At 48.3% G+C, this 26251-nt stretch overlaps 2 protein-coding genes across 2 annotated transcripts; both read left to right on the plus strand.

Annotated features, from left to right (window-relative positions):
- Positions 1-14546: 14546 nt before the first annotated feature.
- On the plus strand, positions 14547-15560 carry HRCT1 (histidine rich carboxyl terminus 1). The gene has a single exon (XM_070794746.1). It carries the CDS (start codon positions 14738-14740, stop codon positions 15080-15082), a length of 345 nt encoding a protein of 114 aa, XP_070650847.1. The 5' UTR covers positions 14547-14737; the 3' UTR covers positions 15083-15560.
- A 777-nt stretch (positions 15561-16337) lies between these two features.
- Positions 16338-21004, plus strand: SPAAR (small regulatory polypeptide of amino acid response). Its single transcript, XM_070794747.1, has 2 exons — positions 16338-18823; positions 19289-21004. The coding sequence occupies exon 2, from the start codon at positions 19629-19631 to the stop codon at positions 19854-19856; it is 228 nt and encodes a 75-aa protein (XP_070650848.1). The 5' UTR covers positions 16338-18823; positions 19289-19628; the 3' UTR covers positions 19857-21004.
- The last annotated feature ends 5247 nt before the right edge of the window (positions 21005-26251 follow it).

A 26251-nucleotide genomic window follows, 5' to 3' on the forward strand; every position in this document is an offset into this window, starting at 1 on the left:
GATTTGTGTTATGACCTACTCTCTGAACGTTTTTCATAAATATTATCTGAGTGTTTGAAAATAATGTGTCTTCTCTGTGTTTCTATATATGTCCATTTTATCAAGTTTTATAATTCCTTTGTTCAAATCTAAATCCCTACTGATTGTTTTGTCAGCTTCATATCTCAGTTACTTACATATATACACTATAACCATGGTGGGCTACAGTCCACGGGTCGCAAAAAGTCAGACACGACTGAGTGACTTCACTTTCACTATATGCTATATCCATTTTCTTCGTTATGAATTTATCAATTCTGGTTACAGTTCTATAAATTTTTAATTTATATATTTTGAGACTATGTCATCAGGTACACACAAGACTGGAATTGGTATATCCTGCTGGTGAAAATAATTTTTTAACATTTATTTTTTTTTATTTGACTGTGTCGGGTCTTAATTGCAGCACTCAGGCTTAGTTGCCCATGGCATGTGGGATCTTAGTTCCTGGCCAAGGACTGAACCTGCATCCCCTGCACTGGAAGGCAGATTCTTAATCGCTGGACCACCAGGGAAGTCCCCAGAAAACAATCTTTTGTGTGTATGTAGAGATCCTTTTCAGGCTTCCCCTGTGGCTCAACAGTAAAGAATCTGCCTGCAATGCAGGAGATGCGGAGACCTGGGTTTGGAAGATCCTCTGGAGGAAGAAATGGCAACCCGCTCCAGTAATTTTGGCCAGAAAACCCTGTGAACAGAGGAGCCTGGTGAGCTACAGTCTATGGTGTTGCAAAAGAGTGGGACATGACTGAGCAACCGAACAACAAGAAATCCTTTTAAGTAATCATTTTTGCTTGAAAATTTTATCTTGTCTGTTATTAATATTATACCATCTTTCTTTTGCTTAACATTTGATTAACATATCTTTTTCTATCCTTTTGCTTTTTTTAGACTTTTATAATACATAGCACATACCTTAAAATTAAAAAAAAAATGTGGGCAGGAAGCAAGAGGAAGCAAGCCCAAGGGGGAATCAGTTCAAGTATCTAGTTGACTGGACTCATGACATCAGACCCTGAGACCAGGACTCAATCTAAAAACATCCCACTTGATCCTATCCCTGGTCCTAATCCTTCTCTTTCTCAGGAACCTCATTTCATGAGTTACTCTTCTCCCCTAGTGACTCCTCTGAGAGCATAAAGCTTAACCTTGTTGTATCTTTAAAATAAAACCTGCTTTGACATATTGTTTTTTCCCTCCAGCTGCCACCTCATCTCTCTCTTCCCTTCACTAACAGGTTTCTTGAAGTTATTCCTGTCCGATTCACCACTCAGTAGGTCATTCCAGATACTTAAGAGATATACTTGACTCCTTAATTTTCCACATCAAAGAGTTAGAATGTCCGCTCAAAAATATACTTTACATCTGTCCATCTGTTCCTCTCCCTAATACTGCCTGAATGCAGGCACCCGTCATCTCTTGTCTGGACTTCTGCACCTTTTTCTAAGAAGGAATTTCTTTCTTTTTTACTTTTTTGGGCACAACATATGGCATGTGGGATCTTAGTTCCCCGACCAGGGGTCAAACCCATGCTCCCTGCAGTGAAAGTTAGGAGTCGTAACCCCTGGACCACCAGAAGTCCCTATAAAGGGATTTCTGAGCTTCTCAAAAGCTGGCTGTGATTCTCCCTCTTCCTCTGAGTCCTTCCACATTTACCAGTTCCTCAACTAAGGCCCTCTGTGGTTTGTGGAATGTTGAGACTCCATGTCCTTCAACCTGAGTTATGTGGGACACCCCTTCACACTCCCCATCTCCCATAGGTCCAGCCCCTGAGATCAGACCAAAAAGATGACTCATTATCCCCGGGCACCACTCCAGAAATATTCTGTGCCTGTGGCATCTTAGGGCTGATGCTGGAGGTGGTGCCCTGACTCTGGAGATAGGCTCTCAGAAGGCTAATTAGGCTGGGATAATTGAACGCTGTCTATTGGCAGTCTTTATAATCAGACAGGTTTCCTGCTGGGAGCCAAGCCCTTGGGCTTCCCTGACTATCCCTGGGTGTTTTCCCTACCCTTAAGGAGACAGGAATTGGATTATGTGATTCAGGAGCCCAGGAAGTTCCTTGTTCTTGCCACCACAGAAATAATGGCGCTGCCCTCTGTGGTTTGGAGAACAGGCCTCAGAGTCCTTATCCAGAGGGCAGGAACAGATGTGTTACTCTTTCTTTACTTCTGGGTTTCTCAGCAGGTACCCTACTGGTGTTTTGGATAGAAAAATTCTTCCTGGACTATCTCTGTCACTGCGGTAATTACTATACTACACCCTACATGTGAGATGCTGACCACCACCCCGGTCAACCTGACAACTGCTCATACCCCAACATATTTCCAAATGTTCTCTTGGAAGATTCAAATGGACACCTACAAGCAGGGAAGTCACTGAGATTCCTAAGGTGCTGAAATTGTGAAATTATCTGATGTTTTCCAGTCTGTGTTGGCTTGTCCCCAGGACTACGACCTTCAGCTCTCTGTGACTGTTTGATTCAGCTCCCCTGGCACAAGGCTTGGTCCAGAGCAGGTGTGAGTAACAAAGGACCGGGACCGGCGGTGACTGGACGCTCTAGACGGCTCTGTCCATTAGAAATGTAACACGAGCTGCATATGTAATTTTTGTTGTGGGATTAAGTATGTAAAAATAAATAGGTGAAATTAATTCCAATAACATTTTATTTAACCCAATATATCAAAATGATCATTTCAACATATAAAAAAGATAAAAATTAATCATGAGCTAGTTTCCATTCTTTTCTGTATTAAGTTTTTGACGTTTAAATTACTTATATAGAAGCTCTCAACTCAGACTAGCCATAGTTTATGTTATGTGCTCATAGCCATGTGGCTAGTAGCTACCATATGGGACAGTGCTAGGAAAATCTATTCTCCTACTGCCCCCTCAACTATTGCTTAATTTCCCCTGCCTCCAACATTTGTGTGTGTGTGAAAATATTCAAACACATAGAATTGAAAAAATTGTAAACAGCCATATATTTAAAGTCTAGTCTCCACAGTTGTTAACCGTCTGCTAACATTTGCTCGATCCATCTATCCAACCATCTAATTTTTTTTTAATTGCCTACTTTTTTCTTCCATTTTTTGGCCATGGTACATGGCATGCAGGATCTTAGCTCCCTGACTAGGGATCGAACCTGTACTCCCTGCAGTGGAAGCATGGTATCTCAACCACTGGACCACCAGGCAAGTCCCTATTATTGTTTACTTATTTACTTATTATAGCTATCCTGGGTCTTCATTGCTCTGCATGGACTTTCTGTAGTTGTGGCGAGTGGGGGCTGCTCTCTGTTGCAGGGTGCAGGCTTCTGTTTTGGTAGCTTTTCTTGTTGCAGAGCACAGGCTCTAGAGCACAGTCTCAGTAGTTCTGGTGCACATGTTTAGTTGCTTTGTGGCATGTTTTTCAAATTTTTAGAGCAAAAGTCCTTGAAAGAGTCTTCCTTTTTCCTCTCTGTCACCCCCTCATTTCCTCCTTTTCCCTTTCTGTGGATCGTCAGAGGCACAATTTCTATTTCCAAGGGAGGCATCATGCCTTAATGGGTTCCATCTCTCAGTCTAGCACAGTGCCGCCAGGGATTCAATGTAGGCTTTGGGGTCAGGCAGGCCTGGACTTGATTCTGGCTCTGCCATTTCCTAGCTGTGTGACCCAGAGCAAGTGCGTTAATTCTGTAAGCCTGATATGTGACATGGGGATAATGGAATTGTGAGGATTAAGTGAGATAAGTTTAAATGTGTATTAAAATAGTGGGTTGGAGAGGAAAAGGAAAGGAGTTTATTGCTTATAAATGACCCTCTCCTTTGCACTTTCCTGGGGCCTTGAAAACACTCGGGTTCCAGAATTTACCTAGCATCTCGTAATCATTTGTATTTCTGTCTCCCATTCAAGGTAACAAGCTCCTAGAGGGCAAGGGCTGTGTCTGTCTTCTCCCTAGCCTCAGCACCAAACACAGGGCCTGGCTACATGAATGTTAATTAAATAAATGAATAGAATTCTAAGTCACAATTACACTATTATAATTACAGTATTAGAAGGTATACAGTATATACCTTATCTGTGTTGTTGCTTTCTATGGTTTCAGTTACATGTGATCAAATGAGGTCCAAAACTATTAGATGAAAAATTCCAGAAATAAACAATTCATGTTTTAAATTGAATGCTGCTCTCAGTAAGAGGATAAAATCTTGCCAGGGTCATAAGGCCCTTAGTAGCTATCTAGGTTATTCAGATTGCCTGTCTGGGACAGCAGTACTTATGATCCAGTAACTCTTATTTTACTTAATAATGGCTCTGGAGCGCAAAAGTAGTGATGTTGGTAATTCAGATGCACCAAAGAGAGGCCATAAATGCTTCCTTGAAGTGAAAAGATAAAAGTTATTCTTAGTAAAGAAAGAAAAAAATCGTATGCTGAGGTTGCAGAGATCTACAACACACAGAAGAATCTTCTATCTGTGAGATTGGGAGGAAAGAAACAGAAATCACCTGGAGCAGTCAGGTCATGGTAGCCTAACACCGTATCACAGTGCCTCCATCATTCCCCTCACTTCATCTCATCAAAGGCATTGTGTCATCTCCTGTCATCACAAGAAGACGGGTGAGTACAGAACGCTAAGACATATTGTGTGTGTGTGTGTGTGAGACAGAGAGAGAGAGGAGTACATTCACATAATTTTTTATATTTATATATTTAGTATATATTAGTATATTGTTGCTGCTGCTGCTGCTGCTGCTAAGTCACTTCAGTCGTGTCCGACTCTGTGTGACCCCATAGACGGCAGCCCACCAGGCTCCCCCTTCCCTGGGATTCTCCAGGCAAGAACACTGGAGTGGGTTGTAATTTCCTTCTCCAATGCATGAAAGTGAAAAGTGAAAGTGAAGTCGCTCAGTCGTATCCGACTCTCAGTGACCCCATGGACTGCAGCCTACCAGGCTCCTCCGTCCACGGGATTTTCCAGGCAAGAGTATTGGAGTGGGGTGCCACCGCCTTCTCCGAGTATATTGTTAGAATCATTCTATTTTATTATTCAGTTCAGTCGCCCAGTCGTGTCCGACTCTTTGCGACCCCATGAATCGCAGCACACCAGGCCTCCCTGTCCTTCACCAACTCCCGGAGTTCATTCAAACTCACATCCATCGAGTCAGTGATGCCATCCAGCCATCTCATCCTCTGTCATCCCCTTCTCCTCCTGCCCCCAATCCCTCCCAGCATCAGAGTCTTTTCCAATGAATCAACTCTTCGCATGAGGTGGCCAAAGTACTGGAGTTTCAGCTTTAGCATCATTCTTTCCAAAGAAATCCCAGGGCTAATCTCCTTTAGAATGGACTGGTTGGATATCCTTGCAGTCCAAGGGACTCTCAAGAGTCTTCTCCAACACCACAGTTCAAAAGCATCAATTCTTCAGCGCTCACTTTCTTCACGGTCCAACTCTCACATCCATACATGACCACTGGAAAAACCATAGCCTTGACTAGATGGACCTTTGTTGGCAAAGTAATGTCTCTGCTTTTGAATATGCTATCTAGGTTGGTCATAACTTTTCTTCCAAGGAGTAAGCGTCTTTTAATTTCATGGCTGCAATCACCATCTGCAGTGATTTTGGAGCCCCCCAAAATAAAGTCTGACACTGTTTCCACTGTTTCCCCATCTATTTCCCATGAAGTGATGGGACCAGATGCCATGATCTTAGTTTTCTGAATGTTGAGCTTTAAGCCAACTTTTTCACTCTCCACTTTCACTTTCACCAAGAGGATTTTTGGTTCCTCTTCACTTTCTGCCATAAGGGTGGTGTCATCTGCATATCTGAGGTTATAGATATTTCTCCCGGCAATCTTGATTCCAGCTTGTGCTTCTTCCAGCCCAGTGTAATGATAATAATATTTTATTATTAGCTATTGTTAATCTCTTACTGTGCCTAATTTATGAATTAAACTTTATCATAGGTACAAATATACAGGAAAAGATATAGTGTATATAGAGTTCAGTACTATCCATAGTTTCAGGCATCTGCTGGAGGAGGGGATTTTAGAACCATATCCTCCTCCTGGATGTGGGGGCAGGAACTCCTGAAAGCCCGGATCTTATCAGTCAAATCCATTCCACCTGCCTTCAATAAGCAAGGTTATTTTAAGACTGGTAAACAGAAAGTAGCCCAAACAAGATGTTTGCCCGAGTTGTTTTCCAGGAACTTGAAGTCAGCTGTGTCTAGTTCAAGCTGAGCCAGTTAGGACTGGGGCGGACCATTGAGCCTCCAACTGGGTGTCTGCTTGGTAACCTCTTGATATCAGAGGGCCGAAAACTCCACCCTTAGATCATGCTAAGCCTCTCCATTTGTGAATGTTTAGAACCTGTAGCTTAGTTATACCTGCGAGGAATGATGGTGACCACAGCTTTTCCCAATCACCTTACCCCACACTCCCCACGCTCCCCAAGCCTCAGACCACCCTGTTGCTGTATTCTTTATCCCATAATTATCCCGAACCCCTTGCCTTTGGGAGGCACACCTGAGACTTGTTCTCCACACTTGGCTGCCTTGTAAATAAACCTCTTTGCTGCAAATCTCAGCATTTTCTCATCTCAGCATTTTCACTGGGCTTCTGAGGTGGCTCTAGTAGTAAAGAACCTGCCTGCCAATGCCGGAGACTTAAGAGATGAGGGTTTGATCTCTGGGTTGGAAAAATCTCCTGGAGGAGGGCATGGCAATCCATTCCAGTATTCTGGCCTGGAGAATCCCCATGGACAGAGGAGCCTGGCAGGGCTCCAGTCCATAGGGTTGCAGAGTCGGACTCGACTGAAGCGACTTAACACACACGTTGGGCAAAACATTGTGTATGTTTTTCTAAAGAATAGAAATGTATTCTCTCACGTTCAAAAGGCTACCGGTTCAAAATTAAAGTGACAGCAGGGCCGAGCTCCCTCTGAAACCTGTAGAGGAGAATCCATCTTCCCTCTCCGCAGCTTCTGGCGGCTGGTGGGGGACCCCAGCTCACAGTGCAGCACTCCAGTTGCTGCCTCCGTGGTCACAGGGCATAGTTGTCTGTATCTCGGTGTAAGGACACAACTCATATTGGATTAACAGCCCACCCTTCTCCAGGATAATCTAACCTTTGCTGATTATACCTGCCATGAAGCACTGCTTTTTTATTTTTTGGCAGAGCCATGTGGCTTATGGGATTTTAGTTCTCAGATAGGGGACTGAACCCTGGCCCTTGGCAGTGAGAGCACAATGTCCAAACCACTGGACCACCAGGGAATTCCTGACCCTATTTCCAAATAAGGTTACATTCTGAGGTTCTGGTTCAATGTATCATCCTTGGGGAAGCCAGTTCAAACCATAACACTTGGGGTTGTTTTCTAGTCCTCTGTCAGTTCCCTGAGCCCTGCCCCTAGCTCTTTAAAGTATCTTTTCATGGAAACTTCTTTAATTACCCCCTTTGTATATGCTCTGAAGTCAATCCTTGCTCTGACCCTTATGAGCTGTGTGACCTTGGGCAAGATAGCTAACCTCTCTGAGCCATGGTCGCTTCACCTCTAAAGTGGAAATAATTGTCATACCCACTCTATGTACTTTTCCGTGTTGCTGAAAGTGCTTGATAAACCAAAAAGGCCCATAGCAATGACTGGGGTCACAATTATCCCGTGTGTGTTGCAAGGTACAGTTGGAAAAGGGCTGTGTCTATACTTCCCTCGTGGTCCAGTGGTTAACACTCTGACCTCACAATGCAAGTGGCCTGGGTTCGATCCCTGGTCAGGAAACTAGATCCCATATGCTGCAACTGAGTTCTCACACCGAAAGTAAAGAACCCTCCATAACTGAAAAAAAAAAAAAAGAGGAGGCAAGTCTTCCCCTGGCCCTGGGTAGCATGGCCTTCATCTTCCTTAGAGTTTCACACCTCTGCTACTTGGCTGTCATTTGTGGGACGGGGTGGTTTCTGCATTATCAGGGAACATCATGGGCTGGTCCTCAGCTTGTTTCTTCATTCAGTATATTGAAAGGGGGAGGAAAAAGGATTTAGATCCTCTCAGGAAAATGGCTTGACCTGAAAGACAAAGCCCTACTTTAAATGTCAGAGATTGCATGTTAACCCCTCTTTATATACTTTCTGTAATAATTAAAATCTCTCTCCAGATGGATGCCCTGATGAAGGAGGAAGAAGTTCACATGTTTGCTGCTGCTGCTGCTGCTGCTAAGTCGCGTCAGTCGTGTCCAACTCTGTGCAACCGCATAGACAGAAGCCCACCAGGCTCCTCTGTCCCTGAGATTCTCCAGGCAAGAACACTGGAGTGGGTTGCCATTTCCTTCTCCAATGTTTAGAAAGGCAAAATAAAACAGCACATTAATATGTTGCAAAAAATCACCTTTATCACATGTAACAACTAATCCAACAGATGCCAGTGAATGTTGATCACATGACTGGTTTTCCCCCCGCTTGGCGTGGACTTATAACAGGGGTCATGCTTGTTAGACACATGTGTGTTGTTCCGGTTCCTCACGTTTTCCTTCACAGCCCTCAGGAATACGGTGTCTTTTTTTCCTGCCCATTAGTAAGTACTCTTGTTAATTTTATTGTAAGACATTTTTTAATTTTTGTTGCTGATTTATTTGTTCTCTGAAATTTTGAATTAGTTATTCCTGTTATACAGGAAAGCACTGCTCTTTGTATTTTTATTTAAAACTTTTCTTCACTAAACTCTTGTTAGTGTGAATAGTTTTCCAGCATATTCTTTTAAATTTTCTACCTTTTATTTTATGCTCTTATTTAACTATACTAAGCTAAGTAAAAGTGGTGATAGGTAGCATGCTTGCTTGTTCCTGATTTTAATGGGAATGCCTGTGTTTTCATTAATCATGATATTGGCTATTGGTCTGAGATATTTTTCTTTTTAGTCACGTTAAGAAAGTATCCTATTTTTCTGTTCATTTGCAAAATTTATCAGGAATGCTTAGTGAACTTTATCAAATGTGTTTTTGCCATCTGTTGAGATGATTATATGGTTTTACTTTTTTCTTCTCTTTATTTAAGTAATTACAATAGATTTCTAAAATTATCAAACCACCTGACTTTCCTGGAACAAACTTTACTTGTTTATGGAGTATTAGTCTCTCAATATTCTGCTAGGCATATAAATATGTTATTTATTTTTTAGGATTTTGAGGTTTGTTTGCAGTGTTTTTGTACTGTGGTGAGGGTGTCTCAGGGTTATGCTAGTTGTATAAAGCAAATTATATACATTTAAAAATTTTTTTTAAGATTTCTTTCTTTCTCTAATCTTTGACACAGTTTAAACAGTTCCTGCTGTTTCTAGAATTATTCCCTTAATTCTTTTTATTATTTTTAAAATTGTGTTTGTTTATTTAAGGCTGTGCTGGGTAGTCACTGCTGCACGCTGACTTTCTCTTGCAGCGAGTGGGGCCACTCTCTAGTTGAGGCGCGTGGGTGACTCATGACTGGTTTCTGTTGTTCAGAGCGCAGGTCTTAGGTGCAGATCTTCAGTAGTTGCGGCACGTGGCCTCAGTAGTTGTGGTCCACAGGTTTAGTGGCTTCATGGCATGTAGGATCTTTCTGGGGCTGAACCCGTGTCCCCCGCATTGGCAGGTGGATTCTCAACCACTGGACCACCAGGGAAGTTTCCCCTTAGTCTTTTTTAAAGTAGACTTTATTTTTTAGAGCAGCTTATATTCACAGCAAAATTGAATGGAAGGTAAAGAGAGTTTCCGTATACTTCCTGCCCCACATACAGATAGACTTCCCCACGATTAACATCTCTGTTTGTTACAATTGATGCACCGACACTGACAGAGCCCCAGAGTCCCTATTTAACTTTAGGGTTCACTGTTGCTGCCGTATATTCTAACGGTTTACCAATGTATGATGACATATATCCACATTGTGATGACCTACAGAATAGTTTCTTTGACCTAAAAATCTTTTATGTTCTACTTATTCATCCTTTCCTCCTCACTCCCTCCTGGCAACCACTGATTCTTTGTCTCCATAGTTATGCCTTTTCCAGAATGTTATATAGTTGGAGTCACATAGTATGTAGCTTTTTCAGATTGTCTTCTTTCACTTAGTAATATATATTTAAGATTCCTCCGTGTCTATTCATGACTTGACAGCTCATTTTTCCTAGTGCTGAATAGTGTTCCATTGTTTGAATATACTTAGCTTTTCAATCCATTCACCTACTGAAGGGTATCTTGGTTGCTTTCAAGTTTTGGAAGTTATGAATAAAGCAGCTACAAACATCCATGTATAGGTGTTCGTGTGGACATACGTTTTACCTTTGGGTAAATACCAAGGAGTGTGATTACTGGATCAGCTGATAGAGTGTGTTTAGTCTTGTAAGAAACTGCTAAACTCTTTCCAGAGTGGCCTACCGTTTTGCTTTGTTATATATTTTTTTCACATACACTTCTACTATTCAAATTTCACCTGGATATATCTTGCTGGTTTGGCTTGGCCTGGCCTCTTCAAATAGTTTGCCTAGTACTCAGGGCAACTTTTGATCAAAAGACAATGCTTCAGATAGGAAATTTTCTTTATTTCTTTAACAATTGTTTCTCCACAGGCTCTGTTCTCTACTTCTGGAATGTCTATTATACAAGAATGCAGTTGACCCTTAGACAACATGTATTTGAACTGCATGAATCCATTACACGTGTTTTTTTTTTTCAGTACTAAATACTACAATACTACACAATGCATGGTTGCTTGACTCACAGGTAGAGAACCCCAGATATGGAGGGCCACCTACAAAGTTGATTTTCAACTGCCTGGGGGTTGGTGCCCCTGTCCCCCCACTGTTGTTTAAGGGCCAGCTGTGTTTCATTTCCTAGGCATTTCTTTCTTTAGTCTTTTTCAGAGTTATAGGGAAGGTTCTCAAAGCAGTCTTTCTTGATTTGGTTTTTAATTTGAAAGTAAGATTTTGCATATTTTTCCAAACTTGTATATGAATTGACTTTTTGAATATTATTTAGAACATAAATTTGGAAATTTTACTAAGTCTCTGTTTTCAAGATTTTAGCAACTCTTGTAATGATACAATACCTTATATCTTTTTTTCATGTGTCTAGTAATTTTTCTTTATTTGTTCACTTTACAGAGGGACCTACCTAGATCTATGTTTGGGATTGGAATTTGAAATGGTTCTAGAAAAGATTATGCAGATTATTTTCAAGCATATTGGTTCCAGGCCCACTTTTTAATGGTTTAGTTTTCTAGGTGGGGGCATCCAGTTGGCCATGATTAATGCATGGGAGGGCTCTTGAGAGAAGTTTGCTGCTGTGTTGGGCAACTTTGCTTTCAGGATTTATGGAGGCAGCTCAAGTTTAGCTGGAGGAGTGTCTCCTTTCTCTAAGTGAGCGTACAGGTTAGGAATCTTCTGACCAGTGTGTCTGCTTTTATGTGCAAACCAAATGTTGGGCTAAGTCTTGGCCAACTTATTTGCAAGCAGACACTTGTGCAGTTCCCAGCATCACCAAAATTACTTCCTGCCTGTGCCAACCTCACCCTAATGCATAGCCCTGGCATCTATCATGGGGCTTAGAGTGGCTCTGCTGGGGCAGCACCCCCTTCGGGCTTCCCAGGGATGCCCTTCCATAGTCAATACATCCACTGATCTGCTTCCATCTGCACTGTGTATTGCAGAGATTCCTTACACATTCTTGACCAGAATTTGGAACAGAGGAGAGTTAAGTGGATGGTTTCAAATTATGATCTATAAGCAAAGATCAGGGAACTATAGTTTTTGACAAGTCTGAATACAAAACTGGCTTATTTACAGTGTCACCACTAGGTGGTGCCACCAATTGGTGAAAACAATGGTTACTGTTGTGGGCCGACCAAAATCCACTTGCAGCTGGTACCAGCACAAGTTTGTGAGCTTTTAGGGAGCTTGTGTGTACTTGTGCATAAGTATGTGTACACATAGTTCTTGGTGCATGAATTTGCTTCAGTGCAATGTTGGTTTACAAGTGTTCACACGCATGCAAGTATATGCAGAGATTAGGGTTAGGGTGCACCTTCATATCATATCAAGAAGCTAATGATATGAACTCCAAAAGGCTGCCCCATCAGCCATATGTATTGTCTGGAACTCTGTTCCCTCAGCTTGAAAGGCTGCTAGTGGAGTGCGCAGAAGCCCCAACCTTAAGGGAGAAATACAGTGACAACGCCACAGGAAAGTTTTTTCGGGGCAGGGAACCCACAGTCACATATCCTCTAAGGTCATCTGTCCTGCAGCCCCTCCAAGAAAGTCTCAGTCACTTGTAATATCCTGGAGGACCATGGTCTCAATATCTCCCTGAGTACCCAAAGCTTCAAATCAAATGCCCACATTAGGACTGCATCTTCTGTCCAGATAGTGAGTGACTCTGCACTTGAGAAAATAAATGTGGGGGTGGGGGTGGGGAAGGCCCCAAATCTCTTCCCCACCAGAGTCATCCATATCAGCACATCCTTTCCCTGTTATCACTATGGGCAGTCCCCAGCTGATCTCAGACTCTCACTCAGGAGACTGGCCCCCACTCCAGGAATCTTGCTGCCTTGATTACATGCTGTACAGAATAGCCCATGAGGCTGGGAAACTTAGACAAGCCTCTTCCCTTCTCTGGCATCAATTTCTCTAGCTCTCAGTGAGGGCTGAAGCTGCATGATTCCAAGGGGCCCTTTGTGCTGATGGGAGTTCTGCCAGTTGCAGGGCCTTGCCCTCCTCCCATGGCTGGTATGCAGTGGGAGTCTCCTTGGAGAAGCTCCCAAGTAGAAGAAAGTTCTGCTTGCCTTCCTCCTCCTTCCAGCAGACTTCCCTCCTTAACAGGCCCCCAGGGGAGGCAGTTGGCCTCCCAGGCCTCCAGAAGCTGCAGGAGGGAGTGCTCACTTGAGCATCATTAAAAGTTCAAGTGGCTTCCTCCCTCCACCCTGCACCCCATGGGGTGCATGAAACCCCAGGACTCATTAAACCCTCTGCCCCCAGAGCCCAATTTGGTTGAAGGGAATGTTTGATCTTTTCATCCAGAGGAGGTCTGAACTAAGGGTTTGGGGCCTCCCTGAGACAGCTCATTTTAGATCCAGGTCAGAGAGGGAGGGTCCCCAGAGGTCACCTCTTGCCCTGGCACTTTTCCAGAGGAGGAAACAGGCTGCAGGGAAGGGATGTGTCCAAGGTCACACAGGAGGCTTGCTGCTGGAAGCATTCCTCTGGGTGGCAGAGAGTTGAGCGGGGGCGGGGTAGGGGCTCTCTGTGGAGTGTCCCCAGGGAACTCATGGTCTCAAGATCGAGGTGCAGAGCTGTGGCTTTGGGAGAGACCCTGAAGCATGTGAGGAAGGCCTGTAAGAACAGCCTGACAAGCCCACAGTGGGAGGGGCTGCCTGGAAAGATAGCGAGCAACTGTCCCTGGCCCCCTGGCCATGTGGTGGGGTGGATAAGTGCTTATCTAGATGAACAGAGGGTTCTGGACTGGATGGGCAGAGGGATCTGCAACTGTTCAGGTCCTGCCTGCTCTGTGAATTCTCCCCCAGGCAGGAATGGTGTGTCTTGACTGTTGAGTGGGGAGGCTCGGATGGAGTGGAGAGCCTGCTGTGTATGGGCAGTTGAGCCTGTTGACTGGGAGCCAGGAAGCTGACCCTGGGGCCTGACCTCAGCGGCCACCTTCCTGCCTCCTGCAGCTCTACACTGACACCCGGCTCCCAGACCCAGCAGTACTGAGGATGCAGAGACAGTTGTTCAGCTTTCCTGCCTGCTGGGCTGGCCTGAGCTTCTGAAGTGTGAGGCAACTGCAGGACAGAACGTAACTCAGTCCCCGCGGCCTCTGTAGGCTGCAGGACAGGGAGCCGCAGTCTCTCAGATGACGCTCGGTCCCCCCAAGTCAGCCGGTCCAAACTCCACGGCCTTAATATCAGTGGCTTCCCTGGTGGCTCAGGTGGTAAAGAATCTGCCCGCAATGCAGGAGACCCAGGTTTGATCCCTGGGTTGGGAAGATCCCCTGGAGAAGGGAATGGAAACCCACTCCAGGATTCTTGCCTGGAAGATTCCATGAACAGAGGAGACTGGTGGGCCACAGTCCATGGGGTCGCAGCGTCCGATACGACTGAGTGACTTTCACTCACTGACTCAATATCAGTGGCAAACGTGTGTCAAGACCTGGTTTAAGTGCCTTATAAACACTAATTCCTTAAATCCTTAGAAAACCCTACTAGGAAATATACTCTAATGGGCCCTTTTACACATGAGGAAACTGAGGCAGAGGGTATAGGAAACTTGTGCACAATCACAAGCCTGGAGAGTCATGTGGTTCTAGAACCCACGATCTTAGCCGCTGTGCTGTACTGTCTCTAAGAGAGCAGGGCCCTGAGGCCCAGGGAGGGGACCGGGCTGGCCCAGTCACTTGGCTAGGTGGCAGGGATGTGGGCCCAGACTCTTATCTCTAGCCTCTGGGCTCTCCCCCCGCCCCGAGTCCCCTCCTTCCAGCTCCTCTCTCCCCACCTAGCCTCACTTGGGCCTCCCCAGAGTTAACAGTCGCTGGGCCTCCCCTCAGCTGGCAGCTCCAACCCAAAGAGGCTGCACCCACATTCCCTGGCTGCTCTCCAACCCACAGGAGCTGAGAAAACAAAGTCCAGTGACTGCGAGGGCCGAGCAGAGGCTGCTGAAGGGGAGGAAGCAGCGAGAAGCCACCAAGCGGAGGCCACTGTCAGCTCCCAGATGCTGGACCTCCTGGAGAGCACGACCCTCGTGGGCTTGATCATAGGCACTGCGGCGGCCTTTCTACTGCTGTTGCTGCTGCTGGCTGCCTGCTTGTACTCCAGACAGGAGGAGCCTGACGTGGAAAGGAACCGCCCCGCCGCAAGGAGAAACAGAATCAGGTGGGCCCAGCCTTGGATCTCCTCAGGCCGGGGCCATCTAGGACACTTGCACCATTTCCATCATGCTGGCCATGTGTCTCACATGCCCCATGCGAACCTCCACCACCACCACCACCTCGCCCACCACCATGCCCACCATCATGCCGCCCACCACGCTGCTCGTGCCCACCGAGGCCACCATTGATGCCCGTGCAGGGCAACCACTGCCTTCCCTGCCATCACCAGACGAGTGGACCTGCCAATGCTCCCATGCAGAAGGGCACATCCCTGCAGTGAACACCGGGTCCTGCTTGGGCTTCATCTACCTACTACGCCCAGTGTGCTGTGGAGGAGAACTGAGGAGCGCCAGGGCTGGCCCTGCACACACAGGAGGGTGCCAGGGCTGAGCACAGGGGGTGCTGGTGGTCCTTTGGGGGAAGACACCACCCTGTGACCTTAACTCCAAAGGGCACCAGAATGGACAGCCAGTCCGGTCGGTGCAGGTGTGCTGGTATGTGCAGATGTGCAGGTGTACCCTGCTCTCTCTCAATGACCAGGCCTCTGGCTGGCAAGGTAGCTGGGAGGGGCCCTGGCAATGCCCCTTTGTTTGAAGGAAGTCGTGAGGCTGCACAGTCAAGTCAGTGGTGCCTTAATCCAAGAAAATAAAAACCATTAACAAGCTTTGTGAAGAGGCTATTGATTGTAACTCAAGTGGGAGGGAGGGAATGGCCAGGACTATTTCTGCCTTTCCCTGGACCTTCCTCTCTGACGGGAAGTGAATGTCTGAGTGGGCCCTGCCGTGGGGGAGACTGGACGGCTGTGCTGGGCTCCGTGGACAATAGGTGAGAAGGCCTGGGGCCTGAGCTCTGACGGTGGGGCATGGTTAGGGTTTGCAGGCAGCCCTGCACAGACAGGGCTCTCTGTGTACCGGTGGGGCTCAGAGAGAAGGAGCGAGGCCATCCAGGCTCGCCCCCAGGGCTCTTTCCGGTCCACCTCTAGGGCAGACTATGCTCTGGGCCTGAAGAAGCCCCCTGCGTGGCTGTGCTGAATGAATGTTTCTTTGGTAAACTGGTCAGGGTTTCTGATCCAGATGTTGCGTCTCAGCCAGACTGACGCCACCAATGCGTGCGTGTGTGTGTGTGTGTGGCTGGCTGGAGTCTGTGTGTATGGCTGTGAGGTTAGGAGGGACGATGTGGTGCTGGGTGGCCCTGGGAGAGGGCTTGCCTCCTCGGAGTCTCAGTTTCCCCTTCCCTAAGATGAGATAGGTGACAGACACTTCTTGCCAAAGCCTGCTCCCAGCTACCCCAGAGCAGCTGATGGAATTCTGCAGCCAGGACGGAAATCTAGTTCTGAGGCCTTCAGTGAGGAAGGAAGTCCTGTGAACTGGGGTGGGGAGTGTGGGGGAGAGGCTTGAGGGCCAGGCGAGGTGGTGGGGAGGGGCCGGAGAACAGGCCATAAAGTCAGGGGCCTCGTGACTGACTCACTGGAACAGAATGTCCTGTTTCTTTTCTATTTCCCGGTGGATTCTCTATGAGGCCTAGGGTGGGAGGCAGGGAGAGGGAGGCAAATTCACTGATAGCAGGGCCAGATTTCAGGCTTGGGAAAGAGGATCCAGGGTCTATAGCACTCTTTGAATCTGCCTCCCCTCCCTTACCCCTATGGTTGCCCTTAGTTCATCCCTGATCTGGATTTCTGCCACAACCCCTCCAAGTCTGCGCGCCTCCAGCCCTGCCACTTTGCGAAGCCTCTGCACACTGCAGCCTCCTCATTGCCCTTGGGACCAAGTCTCTGCCTCTTGGCTGGCCACCCAAGGCCCCCGTTCTGATTCCTGCCTACTCCTGTTCCTTTTTTCCTGTCCACGCTGCTCCAGTCCTCAGGCTCAGAAAACACCTTGCACGTTCCCCTCTCTGTGTCTTTGCCCAAGAAGAATTTGTCATTCACTCCTATGGGTTTCTAATTTATTATTATTGTTGTTGTTGTCATTTCTGCTGGTGCACTCAAATCTCTTTCCCTAGAGATTCAAAGGCCCCTGTCCTCCTAGATTAGAGAACTCTTGAGGGCCACCCCATGCCCAAGTGTGGAACCAGCCCACATGACAGATGCTCGAGAAAGGTTTCCAGAGCTTCATGCTCTCTGGAAAAGTAAATGTACTTGGAATCATCACTGCCCAAAACTTAGGGCCTGAGGGCTTCCAAGTATAGTAGTGGGGCATTGCAGGGATTAGTCCTTTAAGCTTCTAGGGCCTTGCTGAGAGAGCTCCTGCCTTAGTACCCCATCTGCTCAGTGTTGAGGTGTGTGGAGGTCAATAGCCTGCTGGCCTGGACCTCCCTCATCCCTCTGCAGAGCCCGATGTGAGCCTTGGATGGCCTGCCTTTCCTATGTGCGGCCTCGAGCATCCTCTGGGAGGACCAGGATGCTTGCCATCACCTTCCCCTTCTTAATGTAAATGGAATCTATGAAGGACTTCTCTGGTGGTTCAGAGGTTAAAACTCCGTGCTTCCACTGTAGAGGGTGATGGTTCGACCCCTAATGGGTAACTAATATCCCACATGCCATGTGATAAGGCCAATATCACATATATATATATATATATGTAATATGAATATATATATTTATATGTGTGTGTGCATGTATATGTATATGGAATATGGAATGTATGGGCCACAGTCTTTTCTCTTACCAGTTGACAGTGATGGATGCTGGGAGGACAGATCTATGTTTAAGTGGTAGACATCTTTCGGAGCCCCATTGTGTCTGGGGCTCATGGATAGGGGCTGTTTGTCATAAGATTACAAAATCCACAAGAAAAGAAAATATCTGGAGAAACCCTTAGGACAAGAAGTCCCCCTGGTGCCCTCCACCTCCCAAAATGACTGACATTGATAATTCAATCTGAAACCATAGGCCCCACAGAGTGGTTCATCATTTTTCCTGACCCCTGCTTCTGGTCACTCCAGTTAATACAAGTAATTCAAGATGTCCAGCTTTCTGTTGCAGCCCCAGCTGGCTCTGGGCTCCTCCTCTGTGTGGGTTGTCCAGTTATCTTAGAAAGGGGAAGAGAGAGAATTTGGCAGAGTATCGTTTACTCCAAATAATCACTCTCCCATTCTGTGCATAAGCAGTTTCCTAACACTAGTACCAAAGAAAGTTCACTGGGCCTTGAAGAAATTGAAAAGGATCCAGGCTGTGTGGCCCTGGGCTAGTCCTTGGCCCTCTCTGGGTCTTCACACTCTGATCAGTAAATCTATAGAAAGAGACAATTGCCCTGTGGAGTGGTGGTACCTGGAGAGAGCTCTGAACTAGGAGAAAAAGAAGGGAAGCCCCTCCTTGGCTACTTGGTGCTCTAGTTATCACTGCTAATAGCAATAGGCCATGGGCTAGGACTATCCCTAAAATGGGGACAATGCTACTTCACAGTGTTGCTGGAACCATTATATAAGATAGTGCCTGGCTGTGTCTGATACCTGAAATTATTGTCTGTTATGACACCCTTTCTCAGGGTTTGGATGAAGTATGGTTAATAATTCAGCCTCCTTTCTGGAAGTGGTGGTGGTCTTAGGAGGTGCTGGCTGTGGAAAGGCTGAGATCAAGTGAGGATGGGAGACAGAGTGGCCCGGATCTGGCTCACCCCTGCTCCCCTGACCCAGTGAAGCAGAGAGCTGGCAGGGGGCAGGGCTGGAGTGGCATGGGTGTACATGGGGGGTGGGGTGAGTGCAGTCACCAAGGGGGCCGGCAGCTGTGCAGGTCCTGGGCCCTCACTCACAATTGGAGGAAGGAATTCAGGAAGTGCTCACAGCTGCTCAGACATCTCAGAGCTTCGTCCCAGGCAGCACCAAGGCTGAGGCACCCAGGGATGAGCGTTCCATGGCCTGGGCCCTGGGGTAGCCATCAGGTCAGGAGACCCCGGCACTGCATACAGCCACAGCTGCCCCTCTGGAAGCCCGGGGTAAGTTTTCACAGCACCTGAGTGTGAGCAGCAGGCACGAGAAGGCAGCAAGTTGGGGGTGGGGGGGGGGGGGCAGAGAATGGGACTAAGGAGCCCTCAGGAGTTACTGAAGGGCTCAGGTATCCCACCCGGAGAGTGACCTGCCCCATCTAAACAGCACTCTCCCAGTATGTGCAGAAAAGGAGGCCAATGAGACGGGCGCTCGTGGTGACCCTGTGTCTGGTTCAGAGCTGACATTGCCTCCTCCCCTCCTTCGGGGGAGAGGTTCGAGAGTCAGCAGTGGGGCTGATTCAAGGACTGATCTAAGGTTCCTCCAAGGGAGGAGCCTGGGCTCATCCCGGATCCACAGGAGGAGGAGTGTTGTGTCTTTCGTCCGAGTGTACAAACACTCCTGAAATCCGTAGGCGTCACCAGAGGGCTGAGCGGGGCTCCCTCTGAACAAAGACTTCTGCGCTCTCCTTCCAGCTTCCGCATCCAAGAAGTCTTGAGCTTACGTCTTTCAGGACAGCGCTTCTTCCAGAGCTGCCAGTGGAGTTGCCCACGGCTCTTGGAAGCCTGGCCCAAGGCTGAGAAAACAGTGACAGAGACCCAGTGAGGTCGAAATAGAGCCGTGTGGGGTGCCCAACAGCCCAGAGTGGGTACCAGCCAGGGCCTCAGACCAGTATCTCCTTAGAAGACCACAGGGAGAGCAGCCGGAGGAGCAAGGGTACCTGCCATCACCAGCAGCTCCTCGCTTCAGATGGGGAGCGAATGAGGTCCAAAACACACCCTGGGTTGCTCAGTGGGTTAGTGGCCATACGGGGCCATGGAAACAGCAGTGATTGGAGTGGTGGCTGTGCTATTCGTGGTCACCGTGGCCATCACCTGTGTCCTCTGCTGCTTCAGCTGTGACTCAAGGAGCCAGGATCCTCAGGGGGCCCCGAGCCCCAGCTTCACAGTAGCCACGTTTCGCAAGGAGGCTTCTCTCTTCACTGGGCCAGATCACAATGCTCAGCCAGTGGCAGGTGCCTGGGACTTCTGGACCTTCATGTGAAATATACCAGCCCCCCAGGATTTGCTCTTGTTGTTTAGTCGCTCAGTCGTGTCCAACTCTTTGTGACCCCATGGATTGTAGCCTGCCAGATTCTGCTGTCCGTGGAATTCTCCAGGCAAGAATACTGGACTGGGTAGCCATTCTCTTCTGCAGGGGATCTTCTTGACCCAGGGACTGAACCCAAGTCTCCTGTATTAGCAGGCGGATTCTTTACCATGAAGCCACCAGGAAAGCCCAAGATTTCCTCTGCTGCTGGTCAGACTCCTCTTCCCCCAGCAAGCCTTCTCTGGTGACCCACTCCTCCAGCCTGGCATTTCTGTCCCATCCATCCTGTATCCAGCAGACTCCTGGCCCATCCTATCCTGGTTTGCCATGCCCTCCAGCCTGGGAGATCTATGGTGATGGGACCAGGTAGGAGTTAGCTCTGACCCCTGAGAGTTCAGCTGGACCCTACCCACAGGGTGGGGCTTATGAGAGGTTGAGAGTGAGTGACCAGGCAATATTGGATGGCATGGTGGGCCAGCTCTTCTGATCTACAAGGTGCAGTGAAATATCACTGGACTTTATTGTGAAAAGAGTGTTGATTATCTCAAGTTGTCCCTGTGAAACTGGTTCTATTGCCACCAGAGGAAGCAGCGCCCTCAAGTGGACAGTTTTAGAAACCACTTTTTATCTCTCAAGTGAGTCATTTTGCTATTTGCCTGCGCATGTACTGCAGAGCCCACTTCTGAGACCTGCCTCCTACCTGTTACCTGAAATCCGCCCTGAAATTCTGAAACCAAAGGGCTGCTTCCTGGGAACTGGCGATTCATTTTATAATTGAAAATGCATATCCTTTTATGGGTCTCCCAAGAATCAGGGCTGGGAAACCACAAAAGGAAACAAAGAAAAAAAGTCACAGAAAGTACCAGATGTTTTATTAATAGGAAAGCCAGAAAGAAGACTTTGAAACATATTTGCATGAGACTTTGTTTCTATATTCTTATGGGTCACTTCTATTCTTAGAGACTGTGACTTGCATCACTCAAGAATGATGGAAAAATCACCAACTGAAAGGTAATTTCGAATAAGTTAAAATGTTATATTATATTGACAGTATGTAACAAAGCTCTTGTTTGCATCACAAATAAAGAGATGTTCTGCTTTTATTTATGGAAGAGCCGTTTTCTCTGTACCCATGAAATGCATGCCAGACCATATTTAGCAAATTGTTTGAAGGATGCAGAATTGAGTCTCCTGACTCATGTCTCCATCCAGCACTGAAGGAATGACTCTCCCAGGACCTGCCATTGAAGGGAGCAGGACTGACCTAGAGAGGAGGTCTGGTCCCTAAGGGTGCCTGGATGGGCCACCCTGGCCATGTGGCTGCCATAGAAGGACTCGCAGAGAGAGATGCTTGGGGCTGTGAAGGTGCAGAGGTGTAAGGAGCCAGGGAGAGAGTCAGGCTGGTGGAGAGGGGTGAGTATGGCAAGGGGAGAGGCACAACACAGGGAGGGCCCGGAGCGCTTAAGGACCCTGTATCAGTCTCTCTGGACCCTAGAGCCCGCAAGCAGAGCCTTCACAGATGCATGTGGAGCGCTACAGGGAGGACCCGGAGGGCCTCAGCGGAGTGGAGTGAACGGTTCGGTTCACGTTCTCTGAAAGCGAAGCCCAGACAGAGTTTGGGGTGTGAGATGTTTGTAGGGATCAACAGCTGTGAGGGGAAGGAGGGGGAAGCAGGATTAGATAGAGGAAGGAGTCAAAGATGATGCAGGCCCTTAATATCCCCCCATCTTTGCTCTTCTCTGGGTGCCCCCACCCCCTGAGGTTTGACCTCAGGCAAAGTGGCTCTGGAGCAGAGGCTGGCCCTGAAGTCCTTCCTTGGAGGGGTCCTGTGTGGCACGTCTCCACAGGAGCTCAGCAGTGGCCTGTTCTCAGAGTTGGGTGAGGGTGTCCAGGCAGAGAGAAACACCGGGCACAGGAGCTCCAGGTGGGCAGAGCTGGTGGTACAAGGCCTGGGAGGAGACAAGAGTGGGCCTCAGCCTCTCTCTGTCCTCAAGCAGAGTTAGCTCTACTGGAGGTCCAGCACCTTCCGCTGGACCCAAGTGTCAGGACCCTGGGTCCAGGGCTTTGCCTCTGTGTGGTGTGGTCACATTCTTCCCTGAGTCCATGGAGGAAGGGTCTGTAGGCTGGACTCAGCTCTGAGAACAAGCAATGGTGAGGGGACAGCCTCGCTCTGTGGGTGGGCAGTCTGTCAAGCCCCAGGTTCTCATGTGCTCACTCACTCATCCACCCACCTACCCACCCATCTGTCCATCTGTCCACTGACTCCACCTACTTGCTGAGCCTTACTTCCTTACCTACTCATGCATGCATTCATTCATTCCATCACTCATTCACTCCTCCATTTAATAAACACTGGCTGAGCACCGACTGTGCACCAGGCCCCACCCAGGGAATGTGAAAGTCACCAAGACCCAGTCCCAGCAATCGATGAACACCCAGTTTAGTCATCTGGACAAGGGTGCTCAGGGGAGAGAGAGCTGGGAGTCCCCGGGGAACCCGGGAGGAGGTGATCTTTGAGTTGGACTTGAAGAAAAGTAGGCACTTCAACAAGAAGAGTTTGGGGGAGGGCCCCCCAGAGGGACTGGCAGGATTGGAGATTCAGAGAATGTGTGCGGCAGGGCGTAGGGGGTCAGACTGAGTGGGGGCCAGGAGACGAAACACAGCCAGCTCCTGTGGGAACCCCTTATTGCCACACTTGTCCAGTATGTTTCTGGGCAAGCGAAGGCAACGAAGAGGCAGCCTGGCTTGTTAGTCTGGGCAGGAGAAGTCTTTCCCAGCACACACACAGGGGCACTGCAACCTGCCGTTGCTACAGGGGAGTGGTGGCTTCTGCAGTAAGAGCTGGAGGAAAGGTCCCGGGAGACTCAGAGGGTGGCCAGCACTGCGCGCAGGTGGAGCTGAGGGCTAGGGAGAGGATGTCCCAGGAAAGCAGGGCATTTGAGAAAGGCAGGCAGTCAGGCCAGCACCCTGGAGCTGGCTGACAAGAGGGAGAGGGGACCAGGAGGAGAAGCTAGAGAAGGGGCAGGAAGGTTGGGAGTAGGGTTCCAGATTTAGCAAATAAAAATACAGGGCATCTGGTTAATTTTAATTTCAGGTAGACAACAAATAATTTTTAGTATACACACGTCCCAGGCAGTACTGGGGATATACTTACACTAAAACATTACTCGTTGTCTATCTGAGGCTCAGATTGAACTGGGGTGTCCATATTTTGTCTGGCAATCCTACGAAGGAGGGAGTGGTTCTCAGAGAGGGGGATTAACTGGCTGAAGCTTCAGGGAGGTGAAGGTGAGCATCCGGAAGAGGCCTCAAATTTTGCAATGGACTGTCGACAATGACCTTGGTGAGAACAGCTTGAGTGGAGTGAAGGGAGCAGCCCTATGGGCAGTGTGCAAGTGTACACGTGTCTGCAGTGTGTGTGTGTGTTCAGGTGAGTGTGTGTGTTCACATGTGTGTGTGTGTGCTCAGGGGCAGTGGAGTCAGTGGGAGCTGAGTCAGCAGAGGATAAGGACTGAAGATAATCTGAAGGGAAGAAGGGCGATGTATTGTGGCCCGAGGGGCATGGCCTTGAAGGAGAGTTTATTATTGGTGTTTTTAAGCAGGGGAGGGAGGTTGAGCATGCGGAAGACCTGAAGGAGAAGGATTGCAGAGGGAGACAGTGACAATTTTCAGCAAGGAGGAGCCCCACGGAAGGGGTGGGGTGGGAGTCAAGGAGTCAGGCAAGTGGGGGCAAGGGAATGCTGCTGGAAAAGATGCTCAAGAGTACGGGTAAACGCTCATGTTGTGTGTGTGGTGGGGGAGGAGGGAGATGAGGGCATCATGCCAGATGGTTTGTTTACTCGGTGAAGCAGGAGCATCTGCTCAGAGATGGGTTTGGGGACCTGAGGTCAAGGAGAGCCTGGACTGATGACCCAGAGCAAAGAGGAGCAGCCGTCCTGCTGTTCTCACGTGAGGAGTATGTGTGTGGCATCTCTGTGTGTATGCTGTATGGTGTGAGTGTACATGTTGTGTGGTATGTATGTTGTGCATGTGTGCATGTTGTGTGGTGTGTATTTATGTTGTGGTGTGTGTTGGCCTGAAGTGCTCTGCCCTTTCACCCAGGGCAGCCCATCATGTAAAAAGGGGGTGGGGAACTCTGTAACAGGCCAGCATGAAGCACCTCTGGAGACGGAGGAGACGGCAATGTAAGGACAGAAGCTAAAGCTGGTACCAAGAGGCTGGCAAGACTGGGAGTGTTCACTTGGTGGCAGCAAGGGAAGGGGCTGCTCAAGGTCACCTGGAAACCTGGGCAGAGCTGCATTTGAACCCCCGTCTCTTAGTCTCCAAATGCAGCATTCTCTCTGTTCATTCAGTTACTTATTGTTGTTCAGTCGCTCAGTCGTGTCTGACATTTTGCAACCTCATGCACTGCAGCACTCCAGGCTTCCCTGTCCTTCACTATCTCCTGGCACTTGATCAAACTCACGTTCATTGAGTCGATGATGTCATCCAACCATCTCATCCTCTGTTGCCCCCTTCTCCTTTTGCCTTCAATCTTTCCCTGCATCAGGGTCTTTTCCAATGAGTTGGCTCTTTGTATCAGGTGCACTTCAGCATCAGTCCGTCCAGTGAACATTCAGGGTTGATTTCCTTTAGGATTGACTGGTTTGATCTCCTTGAAGTCCAAGGGACTCTCAAGAGTCTTCTCCAACACCACAATTCAAAAGCATCAGTTCTTCAGTGCTCAGCCTTCTTTATGGCCCAACTCTCACATCCATACATGATTAGTGGAAAAACCATAGCTTTGACTCTATGGGCTTTTGTCGGCAACGTGATGTCTCTACTTTTTTAATATGGTGTCTGGGTTTGTCTTAGCTTTCCTTCCAAGGAGCAAGTGTCTTTTAATTTCATGGCTGCAGTCACTGTCTACAGTGATTTTTTTCCTATTTATTGGACTCTTACTGGGTACCAGGCATTATGCTTTTTATCCAACCTCTCTTCGATGCTCACTGTGATCCTATCATAGTAAACGCTGTGATGAGCATCTTTTCCAGCAGCAGATCAGATCAGGTCAGATCAGTTGCTCAGTCATGTCCGACTCTTTGCGACCCCATGAATCGCAGCACGCCAGGCCTCCCTGTCCCTCACCAACTCCCGGAGTTCACTGAGACTCAACGTCCATCAAGTCAGTGATGCCATCCAGCCATCTCATCCTCTGTCGTCCCCTTCTCCTCTTGCCCCCAATCCCTCCCAGCATCAGAGTCTTTTCCAATGAGTCAACTCTTCGCATGAGGTGGCCAAAGTACTGGAGTTTCAGCTTTAGCATCATTCCTTCCAAAGAAATCCCAGGGCTGATCCCACCATTTCCATTTTATAGTTGAGAGACCTGAGTCCCCACTGCGGGGTGCTCTCGAACAGTGCCTCCCAGTGCTGCTGGAACCTGCAGGCACAAAGCTAACCCGCCCTCTCCGTAAACGGGGCTGGAACTCTCCCCCGACCCATTTCATATCTTTAGGATGAAGGGAAGGCAGGAACACCAGGGGTTGGATTTACCCTGGGTTTTCCTGGACAAAAGCCTTGCACGCACATGCCCCACCTGGATCTGTCTTTGAAGAGGATGCGGTCTTTGCCATATACACTTTAAAGGGGCAGCCCACGAAACCTCACCCCAGATAACTCTGCTGAAGGTTGCACTTCCGGGTTAACCGACCTGAGCCCCGGGCTGCCCCGCCACCGCCTCCCTGCTGTATGGACTATGTCTCTCCGTGCCCAGGTCTGCCCCAGGACAAAGGGCCAGAGAACCCTGCTCTGCTCCACCCAGCTCTGTCTCCCCTCTGCCCCCACCACTCGCTAGCTGGGCTCCAGCCAGGTGTAGAGGAGGTGAGAGTCTTATCCCCTTGTCTAGAGGTTGTACCAGAGAGGGAAGAGCCTGGAAACCCAGCTGTCAGGAGCCCCTGCCCCCACCCCCCGACCCGACCCCCCGCCCTTCCTCCACAATCCTGGCCCGCCACCAGCCTGGTGTTTCTCTCTGGAACACACTGGATTCTGGAATCAGGAGTCCCTGAAATAACATGTTTTCCGGAAAAGTACCTTCCTTAAAGGAAACCACTTGTTCCAAGGAATTGAAAAGGGTCATTGTGCGCTGCCAATTCCCGCTCCCCTCAGGACATGACACTTGAAAAGACAGACACGGCTACACACACACACACACACAGACACTCTCTCAGATGCATTCATCCAGTGCGTTTGTAAGAGTCAAAGTTAGGAGTGGGCTCAAATACCAATCAGAGGAGGCTGGTGGGGCAAATCCTAGCAGAGACACATCAGACACTAGGCAGGTATAAAAACAATGAGGTAAATTGAAACCCATT

Source organism: Bos indicus, chromosome 8 (assembly GCF_029378745.1).
Source record: "Bos indicus isolate NIAB-ARS_2022 breed Sahiwal x Tharparkar chromosome 8, NIAB-ARS_B.indTharparkar_mat_pri_1.0, whole genome shotgun sequence".
NCBI lineage: Eukaryota > Metazoa > Chordata > Mammalia > Artiodactyla > Bovidae > Bos > Bos indicus.

What these genes read in the sequence shown, in the direction of transcription:
- SPAAR (XM_070794747.1), top strand. Translation starts at nt 19,629, where the DNA reads ATGGAAACAGCAGTGATTGGAGTGGTGGCTGTGCTATTCGTGGTCACC.
- HRCT1 (XM_070794746.1), top strand. Translation starts at nt 14,738, where the DNA reads ATGCTGGACCTCCTGGAGAGCACGACCCTCGTGGGCTTGATCATAGGC.